The sequence below is a fragment of the Pinus tabuliformis genome, chromosome 9 (genome assembly GCF_031772625.1).
Source record: "Pinus tabuliformis cultivar Carrire ecotype Pingquan chromosome 9, CPIR1, whole genome shotgun sequence".
Classification (NCBI taxonomy): Eukaryota; Viridiplantae; Streptophyta; class Pinopsida; order Pinales; family Pinaceae; genus Pinus; species Pinus tabuliformis.
In genome coordinates this window covers 1,608,514,400-1,608,527,603 of record NC_142307.1, presented here as the reverse complement: position 1 = coordinate 1,608,527,603, position 13,204 = coordinate 1,608,514,400, and the positions used below count along the sequence as shown (strand labels likewise).

General features: G+C 35.4%; 1 protein-coding gene across 10 annotated transcripts; it reads left to right on the top strand.

Annotated features, from left to right (window-relative positions):
- Positions 1-7,101: 7,101 nt before the first annotated feature.
- On the top strand, positions 7,102-12,229 carry LOC149154940 (nucleobase-ascorbate transporter 7-like). Of its 10 annotated transcripts, none has more exons than XM_089441440.1 (7): positions 7,102-7,984; positions 8,131-8,217; positions 8,314-8,372; positions 8,566-8,673; positions 8,754-8,831; positions 11,313-11,492; positions 11,704-12,229. In XM_089441440.1, exons 1-6 carry the CDS (start codon positions 7,787-7,789, stop codon positions 11,470-11,472), a joined length of 690 nt encoding a protein of 229 aa, XP_089297566.1. In that variant the 5' UTR covers positions 7,102-7,786; the 3' UTR covers positions 11,473-11,492; positions 11,704-12,229. The 10 variants fall into 10 exon arrangements, with proteins under 10 accessions (XP_089297566.1, XP_089297563.1, XP_089297565.1 ...); XM_089441437.1 differs by having other exon boundaries at positions 11,605-12,229; XM_089441439.1 differs by lacking the exons at positions 11,313-11,492; positions 11,704-12,229 and adding exons at positions 9,467-9,663; positions 9,793-9,827 and having other exon boundaries at positions 8,566-8,657.
- The last annotated feature ends 975 nt before the right edge of the window (positions 12,230-13,204 follow it).

The window sequence follows — 13,204 nt, the reverse complement described above, 5'->3', positions numbered from 1 at the left end:
GTTATTATTAAAAAAATTAATCCTTGACTGCAACTAACAAAGGTTGACTACAATTGACTATAATTGAATATGGTTGAGTTAGTTGACTAAAGATGACTATGAAAAAAAAGTTAACCATTATTGACTCTGGAAGTTAAATCAAAATAAACTATTAATAATAATAATAATATCAACCTTAATATTAATATTATGAGCAATCAATTTTAGTAATATTAATATTATTTTTATTAAAATTATTAAATGTTAAACTTTATTCATAAACCCTAATATTATTATTAAATATCTAACCTTAAGCACAGTCCTTCACATTATTATTATTATGGCTTGTGAATAAGGTTGGTCAAAATCATATAATAATAATAATATTAATAATATAGTTAACATTGTTGTTGTCATTATTATTATTAATAAAAAAATTGTGAGTATGTTCGATCATGGTTGACTTTGGTTGACTAAGGTTGACCTTGATTTACGTTGGTCCACCATAGTTGACTATAATTTAATATGACCGGGTTACATTAAATGAAGATGACTCAGTGAACAAGGTTAAGTATTGTTAACTATGATAAACAAAGAGTTTTCATGTTTGATCATGGTCAAATATTAACAATATATTCAATCATATAATAATAGTAATAATAATAATAATAATGTTCTCCTCCTCCTTATTATTATCAAACATTTTTAAATATTGATTGTGAAGGTTGACAATGTTTGACTTTAGATAGCCATGGTTGAAGATGATTGAATATAGTTAATATAATCACCATTATTATTAGTATTATTATTATTATTAAAGTCTAACATTAATAATAATATTATAAGGCTGATTAAGTTTGATCATGGTCAACTAGTAATATTATATTCAATCATATAATTTAATAATCTTATTATAGTCAACCTTAATATTAATAATACTAATATTAGTCCACTTTATTTATATTAATATTATTCTTATTAAACATTTTTAAATCTTGATTGTGACTAACCAAGGATGACTTTAATTGACTTAGGTTGACAATATTTGAATTTAGTCAACCATGGTTCATTATAATTAAATATGGTCAAGTTACATTGAGTACAGACAATTATGAGTAAACAAGGTCGACTATTGTTAAATATGGTAAACATAGAGTTGACCAAGTTTGATTGTAGTTAACCATCTAAACATTGACTCTAAAGGGTGACTTTGTTTAACTATGTTGATTATTAATATTAATCAATATATTAAATAGACAATTATGTTTGATCAAAGTTGAAAAGTGTTGACCGTCAAACATAGTCGAACATAGTCAAACACATTAGTAAATGTGGTTGACTAATTTTGTAATGTAGCAATGCACGTTGGATAAATTGCAATGTAATGTGACATTGTGACAATGTTTGTCACATTGCAATGTTGGATGGATTTGTGTACCATTCTGACGTCACTACATGTCTAATTATTAATATTAATACCCGATTATGTTTGACCGAAGTTAAAGAGCGTTGATTATTAAATATAGTTAAATATAATTTATCATAGTCAAGCACATTAGTAATTGTTGTTGACTAATTTTGTAATGTCGTATTGCAATGTTGGATAAATTGCAATGTAATGTAACATTGTGACAGTGTCTGTCAAATTGTGATGTTTCGATGTCACACTATTAATACTAATACTTTTATTATTATTATTAGTCGACTTTATTTTTCCGTAGAAAAAAAATCGTAATTTTCATCAAGAAAATGAATAATTACATTCTGTTGATGCACTGGGTGCATTTTGATAGTATTGGCATATGCCCATCTGATAAAAAACTAGCAATAACTTTCATGAAAACATAAACCTTTCCACTGTGAACAACATGTGTAATATAAGATATCATAAAACAATTCAACTTGTGTGAGTTGATCTAACTATATCTATTTGCATCAGTACATAAAGCATAATCGGATACAACATAAAAAGCCCAAAAAAACAAATCCATCAATAATCTATACCTAAAAACAGTGCATTACTATTGTTGTAGGATGTCTTCATTAAAAGGCATGTGATATGCTCTCTTACTATTTTGAAATCCTCCAAGATCACAGAGGCTGTGAAACACCTTCCTTAGAGAGTTTGTCTGCATGAGTGTTCCACTCCATGTAAACGTGGAAACATGAAATATAGTCAAAAGTGTGCTTGATATGAAGAACCTCCTCAACATTGGGTTGAAATGTGTGTTTGTGGCATCTCTAAACCTCATTGAACCAATTCACAACTATCAAGGAGTCCCCAAAGATCTATCAACCACATTAGTAATTGTGGTTGACTAATTTTGTAATGTCACATTGCGATGTTGGATAAATTGCAATGTAATGTAACATTGTGACAGTAACTGTCAAATTGTGAAGTTCTGATGTCACACTATTAATACTAATACTTTTATTATTATTATTAGTCAACTTTATTTTTCTGTAGAAAAAAAAACGTAATTTTCATCAAGAAAATGAATAATTACATTCTGTTGATGCACTGGGTGCATTCTAATAGTATTGGCATATGCCCATCTAATAAAAAACTAGCAATAACTTTCCTAAAAACATAAACCTTTCCACTATGAACAACATGCGTAATATAAGATATCATAAAACAATTCAACTTGTGTGAGTTGATCTAACTATATCTATTTGCATCAGTACATAAAGCATAATCGGATACAACATAAAAGCCCCATAAAAACAAATCCATCAATAATATATACCTAAAAACAGTGCATTACTGTTGTTGTAGGATGCCTTCATTAAAAGGCCAGTGATATGCTCTCCTACTGTTAAGAAATCCTCCAAGATCATAGAGGTTGTGATGCACCTTCCTTAGAGAGTTTGTCTGCATGAGTGTTCCACTCTATGTAAATGTGCAAACATGAAATATAGTCAAAAGTGTGCTTGATATGAAGAACCTCCTCAACATTGGGCTGAAATGTGTGTTTCTGGCATCTCTAAACCTCATTGAACCAATTCACAACTATCAAGGAGTCCCCAAAGATCTATATAGCCTTGCACCCTTTTTCTGAAGCAAAAAGGAGGAGATATTTCAATGACATGAGCTAAACATAGTTTTTAGTTCCTCTTCCTAGCCCAGTCTGGTGTTCGAATGAATGGGACACATTCAAGAATCATTTTCAAGGGAAGCACCAACAAAATAGGCCCATGGAATTGAAGGGTCAATTTCTTCTGCAACTATGTTCGAGGGAGCTTAGAAAGATTTTGATGATGGTAGAAGGGAATAAATGGCCCTCACCTGAGCTACCACCTTTTCAAGGACCAATACCTGGTCTCGGAATATGGCCTTGTTCCTGTCCAGCCACACCTCCCCATTAATGAGAGGGGGGATGTTACTAAGTTGATTTTATCTAGCCTACTGTCAACATTATTAATATTGAATATTGTTATTATTAAAAAATTTAAAATCTTGATTATGGTCGACCAAGGATGACCTTAACTAACTAAGGTTGACAATGTTTGACTTTGGTCAACCATGGTTGACTATAATTGAATATGGTTAGTTATGTTGACTCAGGACGAGTATGAGTGAACAAGGTTGATGAAGTTTGATCATGGTCAACTATTCATACATTAAATATAAAGATTGAATTTGTTTGACTATTTTGACAAATGTGGTTGACTATGTTTGACTATTAATATTAATAAATAATAATAATAGGAAATTATAGTTGACCAAAGTTGAAGAGTATTGACTCTCAAACATAATTGGACATACTCAACCACATTAGTAAACCAATGTGTTTTAAACCATATTAATATTAATATTATTAAAAAAAATTTAAACATTGACTATGGGTGAGCATAGTTTAACCATGGACAAACATGGCTTGACCAAGTTCACCATGGGTGACAATGGTTTGATTAATTTGACCATGGTTGACCATAGTTTTCTATAATATACTATGGTTTGTCTATATTGATAATGAATGACTATGATTGACCATGATTTACCATGGTGACCTAGGTTTACCATGTATTACCATATTAACCTATAGTAATTTATATGAAAACTAAAAAATAATACTTTAACTATTATATAAAAAAATTGTTCATTCAATAACATTTACTTTGCAATTTGTACTTAATGATATTATATAGAAAGAATGTGAGGTTCAAAGACTATAACTTTTCATTAATGATTTTGTAACTCATGGTGAATGATAATATAGAGTAAGAGTATTAATTATGTTATACACTAGCACAACCACATTAGTAAACGTGGTTGACATATGTCGATTGGTGTATAAATGGTGGAAAATAACGACAATTAGTGTATATCAACCACATTTATTAATGTGGTTGTGCTAATTAGCAACTACCGTGCATGGGGTTGATTTGTTAACCATTGTTGACAATGGTTGAAGAGCATTGATGAGTTTGATCATGGTTGACGAGGTTGACCATGGTCAACCATTAATGTAACAACATAATAATGTTACATCAATTTAACAAAGTTACATTAATGTTGACCATTGTTGATAGAGGTTGAGCATGTTTGACCATTCTAACCATAGTTGACCAATGGTTTTCCATGTTGAGCATGGGTTGACTATCGTTATCCAATGTTGACTATGGTCAACCATAGTTGGTCATGGTTGATCATCGTTGATCATTGTTAATGATGACTAACTAAAGTTGATGGTTTACCATGGTTGAATATTGTCAACCATCGTGAATAGAGTCAACTATGGTTGATGATGGTTGACCATGTTGACCATAGTTATCTACAAGCTACATCAGTTGATTATAGTGGGCTTCACTGGGGTGAAATACCATATCACATGCATTCATATTGGGAGATATATATTGAGGAAAAAATGGCATAATATACTGAGCATATAATAGGGGTTAAAGGGTTTTTATATTGGCAGGTATAAAAATGCGAGCTCAAAGTTAATGAAAAGATATAAAGGGGTATAAAAAATGTTAATGAAAAAATGGATACCTACAATATCTAGTGAAAGTAGGGGTTTTCTAACTTGGGAAGGTGTATTGGGTTTGTATTGGTAGGGGGTTAAATAATGTGACATTTAAAGGTATTTTCCAATATGTAGTCAAAATAAGGGTATTGTTTAGTATGCCACGAACACACGTGATATGTTAGAGGTTCATAGGGTGAAGTCAACCATGGTAAAATATATGGTGACTATAGCTAAATATGGTCATCTTATATAGTCAACCTTAATATTATTATTGTTGTTGTTATAACTATTAGTCAACTTTATTAAGCCTTATTAAGATACCCTAATATTATTATTAAATATTAAACCTTATTCACAAACCCTAATAGTATGATCAACTTTATTAATATTAATACTACTCATATTTCTCCGATGGGGGTGTACTTCTTGATGGGCACTTGGCAGTTGAATCGCCATAGGACATCATCCAGCCTCCACGTGCACCATTACCTCACCATGACAAACTAGACCACCTCTAAATGCCCACGAATGGAAACCCTGCTCGCATGCTTAGTCGATAGATAGAGGACTTGCAGTGGTAGTTCCTTCAGTTTGTTTTTTGGGAGAGGAATTTGGGTTGCGCTGAGAACAATGGAGTTGAGTCCCAAGATGCCTTGCCAGGGTCAAGACCTTGGGTGAGAAAAGAGGCAGTCACCTGGGATTGATGGGGGTGGTGTGATACTGAAGTCCAGGATTATCCATGGGACCTTGGAACGTGAATCACTCGAGTGCCTTCTCGCCTTCCTGCCTGCAATTTTCACTCAAGTGATGAAACGTTTGTGGAGGTATTGGAGCTTGTGTATGTTATTTGGGGTAAGGTCATTCCCATATACTTCTATTTTCGCTCTCATAATTGGGGTTCCCAACTGACTTATAATTGGCCTCACCCTAGTTTACGGGTCCTTGGTCCATGATTTTTACTGCAATTGGAGGAAGGGGGTTGTCCTGGGATCCAATACGCTCCTCTGGGGGCTTGAAGGTTGGCCTCAACAAAATGTGAAAAGTCGGTGTGTGGGATCTCCAACGCCCAGGGGTAGGCACCTTTTCATTTTCTAGTCTAGGGAGTGGAGGAAGGTGCCTCGAACAGTCGCGCCCTGGGACTGGTTCTACACAAACTTTATATGTGTTTTTGTGCATGGTATTGGGTTGTTGTTTTACACTCCTCAAAGGTTTCTTTTCTGCAGGTTTGGCTATTGTGTTTCTTACAGGTTTTGTGAATTGATATCTCCTGCCTTCCCTCTCCTTTGGCAGTTTTGTCTCATCTATCTCAGTATGCCTCGTCAAAGGGGACGACCCTGCCATGGGAGAGGCAACCACCTTTGTGTCAGGCGGCCAAAACCGGATATCAATTTTCCCTCAGACACTTCTGGTAGCTGGGAGACAGAAGAGGCTACTACCATCTCTCTGGCTCACTCCCCAGGCCATGTGGTAGCCCCTGCTGCACTAGAGTCCATTGACGAACAACTACGAAATATCTAGTTGAACATGGATATTCTCTAGGAACATCGATATGATGACCACAATGAGCTAGTGGCGTACATCAATGACATCAGTACAACCAAAATGAAATACTGGAACAATTGGACAATCTTCGACGCCAACATCGCCACCCCAATGAACACCTACGCAGCGTGGAAGCGACGGTGGAGCACATTAATTTTCATATGCATGAACATGTCATCTATTTCGTCCCCCCTCCTTAATATGTTTCCATCACTTCTGGTTAACTTTTTGTTTTCTTTAAGCATGCTAAGGCTACAAGGCCTATCAAAAATAATGTATGTTATCTTCTTTTTATGGTTTCCTCCAGGTCCCGATCTCAACAAGTCTAGTCGGAATGAGAGAAAGGGGCCTGTTGAGATGAATTTTGTACTCAAATGTTTTTCTGAAAATCTAATGAAAGTACTTTGATTGACCCAAAAAAAAATACTAATTATATTAATATTAATATTAATATTATTAATATTAATATTAATATTAATATTATTAATATTAATATTAATATTAATATTATTAATATTAATATTAATACTAATAGTAATAATAATATTATTATTAATCATATATTTATTATTATAGGATTATTGTTATATATTTAGGCCGATAGGCCTTCCTTTGAAAGGGACTTTCGTCGTCCTTTTGTTTCTCAGGCTGACACCTGGCGTCGGGCATAGAGCGGGCAATTTGTGGGCATTTTCTGTTTATTCTCAGCAATTTCGGAGAACACTCCTCAAGCACAGCGCCTTCTTCAACCTGTGCCTGACTCCGGATTCGTAGGGGCGGGCATTAAATCTGCGCGGGAGAAGCTGCAGGGTAAGCCTGTAACGTAGATGGGCAGTTGGCATTCTTATTTGAGCGTTTTGCCATCATAATTGCAGTTGCTATTGTGTGGGCATATGCCCATATTCTCACTGTAGGTGGAGCATACAAGCATACCCCTCAAAAGACCCAAGCCCATTGCTGAACAGACCGCGGGCAATTTGTGGGCATTTTCTGTTTATTCTCAGCAATTTCGAAGAACACTCCTCAAGCATAGCGCCTTCTTCAACCTGTGCCTGACTTCGGATTCATAGGGGCAGGCATTAAATCTGCGCGGGAGAAGTTGCAGGGTAAGCCTGTAACGTAGATGGGCAGTTGGCATTCTTATTTGAGTGTTTTTCCATCATAATTGCAGTTGCTATTGTGTGGGCATATGCCCATATTCTCACTGTAGGTGGAGCATACAAGCATACCCCTCAAAAGACCCAAGCCCATTGCTGAACAGACCATTCTAGACTAGTTAGTGGTGCCAAATGGTATGCATTCTTACAAGAAGCATGCATACTAATTGTCATGTCATTTCATACAGTACGTTCTCATGCAAAGCCTCAGCATGGTCTTTATTATTCTGCAGGATAAGTGTTCCATATCCATTTCAATGGGGAGGACCTGTTTTTGATGGAGGACAGTCTTTTGCAATGATGGTGGCAGCATTTGTGTCTCTTGTTGAAGTCTGCCTGCTTGCCATATATCAGATATTCTTTCTTCTCCTTTATTTTCTTTATCCCGTTGACATTTCTGATAGTTATCTATGGGTTTCTATTTAAAAACAAAATTGGGTATTGACTACTATTTTTTTTCTTTCATAAATTTGCAGTCTACTGGTACATTCTATGTTGTTTCAAGGTTTGCAAGTGCCACACCTCCCCCTTCATCTATCATCAGCTGTGGTATAGGCTGGCAGGTAAGGAAATGGATTCGTTGCTTTCACCCTTATGGCTTCAGGTAATTGGAAGATTGTATCATTGTCGTTGATGGAATGTAATGGTCCTCTCTACAGGGAATTGGAATTTTATTGGATGGGATGTTTGGAACTGGAAATGGGTCCACAGTATCAGTGTAAGAACCAGGCAACTTGACCCATTTCTGGAAACTTTTAGCTGCAACTTGACCCATTTCTGGCAATACTAGCTCTGAAATGTATCAGTGTAAGAACCAGGCAACTTGACCCATTTCTTGCAACTTTAGCTGCAACTTGACCCATTTCTGGCAATACTAGCTCTGAAATTTGTCTTATCTTGGGAATTTGCAGTGAGAATGCTCGTCTTTTGGGGTTGACACGAGTTGGGAGTCGAAGGGTGCTCCAGATATCAGCAAGATTTATGATATTCTTCTCTGTTCTTGGTGATAATCAATTCAAGTTGGTATATTGTTCTCATTTTGGGGTTTATTCCCTAGTCTAGGATTTGGCATTGCTAATTTCGTGTTAATGTGTTCCAGGCAAATTTGGAGCAATCTTTGCTTCTATACCAGGACCCATTGTTGCTGCCGTGTACTGTCTCCTCTTTGGTTATGTTGGTATGTATACAGTGTACACAAATCCTATGTGCTGAGCTGCAAAGTCAGTCAACTAGTAGTATCTTAGCTGTTGCCATAATGTATAATGGATGTATGCATAAAACCTTAAGGTTAACTCATATTGGCAGACACTTAGTTGTACAATGCAATTTCAACATATTAGGGTACAACAACAATTCATTGGGTACCTATATTGGCAGACAGTTTGTACGATGCAGCTTTAAAATTGTAGGGTAGAACAACAATTCTTTGGGTTTTGCCTCGTGTCTGAAATTTTTTGTATTCTTGATGAGCAGCTGGTGAGGGTCTCAGTTTCCTTCAATTTTGTAATCTAAATAGTTTCAGGACGAAGTTCATCTTGGGCTTCTCTCTGTTTTTGGGATTATCGGTACCACAATACTTCAATGAATTTACAGTTTCTTCTGGTCATGGTCCAGTCCACACTCTTGGATGATGGGTAGGGTTCTTACAACTTCTTTCAGGGACTACATTGAAATTTTTTGGCTAGCAGTTCGTTGTGGCAACATTCCCTTCAATCTTCAAATTTTCAATGTTTTTAACTTTAAACATTTTTGAATGGCTTTTTTAACAGTTCAATGACATTATCAATGTGATTTTCTCGTCACCACCTTTAGTTACTGGCAGCGTAGCATTGTTTTTGGATAACACTCTACATATGGGGGAGAGCTCAACAAGGAAAGACAGAGGCCATCATTGGTGGGATAAGTTCCGTTCATTCAAAACTGATCCTAGAAGTGAAGAGTTTTATGCTCTCCCTTTCAACCTGACCAAGTTTTTCCCATCTGTCTGAGGATGAAACTTTATTTTAGAGGTGGGGTCTCTGTTTTATCAATAGCCTTGGTGCATTTGGAGAATAATTAGAGTGTCTTCAATTCAGAAAGAGACAACTTCACAGTGTGAAATCTAAGATGTCTATATTTTATATCTATCACTTTGATAGGGAACTGCTTTCACGAATTATCTCAAATGGATGCCTCCGTGACCTGGTCAATCATTTTCAGAGCACTTGAAGATCACCGCTCTTGGTGAGCAGCAAAAGGAGAATAATGAAAAGGAAAAATACATTTCAGACTCTCAGAGTGGTCAATATGCTCTCTTGACTCCAATTCAAAAGAGGCATGTTGTGCATAGAGTAGTTTATTTTTGTAAGTACTTTTGAAGATGCAACAGAATGTTTTTGTTGTTGGTGCTTCAAATTGAGCCAATGAGCATTTATCTGGAACTCGAGAGTCATATAGAGTCATTTTATAGTAATGATATCTTAAGCCCCTTGCAAAGGCATTAGTAGGAACTAGCAGTACAATTGCTTTCTGATATTCTCCACGCATAATGCGAGAATTATTAGTTATTCATAGCACATTTTTAAAATATAATTTTTTTGGTAAACGTTGTTTGCCTTTGAAATAAAGACTTCAGCTCCTGTTGACAGGGCACTTTAGGCTTACCATTAACTTTAGCTTCATGATTTTCTTCCAAAATGAGTGCATGGAAATTATTGCAGCAAAAATGAAATGACATTGGAAAAGTAACAAAAAATATAGTACAGCTTTTCAGATGGCATTCCATGCAATGTATCACAGATTGCTTTTGGGAATTGTCATCTATTCTTTTGTACTTTTTATTATGTTCTACATATTGGGGATTTTTTCCTTATGCATTTTATGCATCATGATCAGATATGCTTATTATTGTTAGTTTCATCCTAGGTATATACTTTTCAGCTTTTCATGACAGAATCATTTGTAGTTCTCCTGGGGTAGGTAGCATTCACACATGTTGCCACCAATATAACAGGGGCCACTAGAGTTGCAAGATCATCCCCATGTTGTAAACTCTATCTGATAACATAACAACAAAGGGAAATTCTGAACATCCATTGCATCTACCTTGTTTTTTAAGAAAGTTCTGAGCATTCTTGGATTGAATGTTTGCTTTGGAGATTGTACATGTTGGTGGAAGAGAGTAAAAGGAAGGTCATCTTCTCTCTCTGTATTGTTATCTCTAGGCCATCACATGTAGTAGTATTAGAACCTGAAAATGTTAGATCCTTGTGTACCTTCAATTGATGCAATGATGCTTCAGCCATATTGGTCGATTCCAAAAAAAAGGGTTCAATAGTTAGTATATCATCTGAATAGATACCCTCCACGTGTGGGTGCCTTGAACCAATAACATGGAGATGTGTGCAAGGGAACCTATTCAAATGGAGATACATCAATAGGTGGAGCACTCCAATGAAACAAATTCCATAATAAGTTGACTGGTTCACTTCTTAAGGAAGATGCTTGTTCTTTTAAATATACGCTGGAAAAGGTCAGTGCCTTGGTTTACTGGTATGCTTATTATGATCTATTACGCATCTGCTATATTGCTATTCCATATTCAATAGAGTTGCAAACAGATGAGATATTTTGAAGCTTTAATGTCTGTCTTACATGATTTCATCGTGTGTTTATACAGCTGGTTATTTCATTTCACAAAGATGAGATATGAGCTGCCTCATTGCTTCATCCATCTAAAGTTGGATTTCTCAGGAAAGACGTTGAACTTCCTTCAGGCATATCGTCATTTGTGTGTAGGAGAGTTTATGACACTACGAACAGGTGTTTATGGTGGTTAACTGATCAAGACTACACTGATGTAAGTTTTCCCACACCATACCTGGTTAAATGATGGAAATTTGTTTAGATTTTCATTTTTTATATTTGTATATCTAAATGTCATGCTGGGTATGCTAAATACATGTTTGAAGGGGCGTTTATTCTGGAGGAGTATTGTTGTCCTCAATGACTTGAGAATCAGCCTACGAGCAGCCTCTGATGGTCAAAGTTCAAATTTGTCTATGATGCAGTGCAAGTATAGAACACGTCCAAAGTTATTTGAGTCTTTGGACTCAAGGATCGAGGTTTGACAAAAGACGTTCAATTAGCATCATATCTATTGATGCCAGGTCGTTGGTCCCTAAAGAAATCAGATACCGGATGTTCGGATGTTGTAAAAGTTTTGCTTTACAAGTGAAACATATCTGGCAGATATTGGATAGTCCTTTTTGTTGATTTTTTCTTTTCCCTCCAACTTGCATTTCAGAACATCTTTTTCCCACTTTTTCCATTTGATATAATTGCTATTTGGAGCTAATTTCCAATTTTAAAGCAGTCCAGAATTACTCTACATTGATGAACAAAGTTAGATTGAAGGTTTAAAATTTAAATGGATTTGTGATGCCAAGGTCCCATTCTTGTTGAATTCTCCGGAAGGGGAGTGTCTTTTGTTTTATTGATTGGAATCCTGTCCAGGCTGACTTTTTAGATTAAAGTTATTTGACAGTGACATGGATTTAAATAAATAGATATAATGGGAGGTGCAACTTTTGTGAATGATTTCTTCCTCAGCACTATTTTGTAGGATGGCTTCTTTATGTAAAAGTTTTCGTCTGATTAGCCAGTAATCAGTTATATAATTTCAATAATAGCAGTTTGCAGAAAAAATTCATCACGGATAGCAGGTTAAACAGTAAACAGCTTAGTTACCTGATATAACCAAACAACATTTGCAGCTATCAAATAAAACCTAGTTGCCTTAGTTCTTTAACTGAAGTTATTTATCTGAAATTTTCCTTGAAGTGTTTGACGAAATTTCTGAGTTGTTTGTTGAAGGTGTTTCCAGACTTTGCATTCAAACTGTTTGTAGAAAGGTGCCAAAGAGAAATTTTAAATTTTTTGGAAAAGTTTGTATGTAACTTTTGTTGGGTATATTATAGTGGTATTAGAGCATAACTCTGGCCAGCTGTGGGTGATATCAAGGAGAAGAATTTGAGGGTCAGAATGGAAGTTTAAAGATAAAAAGCTTCCAAGTCAAAAATTTGAAGATTACAACCAAGATTTCACAAACATGTTAGAACAATTGGAAACATGGTTGTCATTAAAGATGGCAAAGAAAGGGGAAAGCAATTACAAATCTGAAGACGAAGATATAAGCATAAATGAAGATTTAGTACATTTAGTTGAAGATACAGTTGAAGCCTTGTGAAATACATCTGAAGCGAGCCAAAGGGTAAGTGTTAATCCAAATGGTGGTAGGAAAAAGGTATTAATTCATGTTGCAAATAAAGAGGTTTCCAAACCAGGCTTAGAAGAAATATATGGACCATTTTCATTTGAATTCTTAGTTGGAAAGACCCTGAAAAGTTTGTCCCATGAAAAGGTTCAGTTACCCACTAAGTCTGGCAGTGTCATGATTGAAGGTATTGTTCATGTCAAAGGCTCAGCAAAATATGGACACAAATCTTGTGAAGACAATCTGAAGCATCTTGATGGCATCATTCTCATTTGCAGGGGATAAGATCCCACTCA

What these genes read in the sequence shown, in the direction of transcription:
- LOC149154940 (XM_089441440.1), top strand. Translation starts at nt 7,787, where the DNA reads ATGGTATGCATTCTTACAAGAAGCATGCATACTAATTGTCATGTCATT. An exon ending in CATTTGTGTCTCTTGTTGAA is followed by an intron (nt 7,985 to 8,130) that starts GTCTGCCTGCTT and finishes ATAAATTTGCAG; the next exon opens with TCTACTGGTACATTCTATGT. An exon ending in TCTCCTCTTTGGTTATGTTG is followed by an intron (nt 8,832 to 11,312) that starts GTATGTATACAG and finishes GTGTTTATACAG; the next exon opens with CTGGTTATTTCATTTCACAA.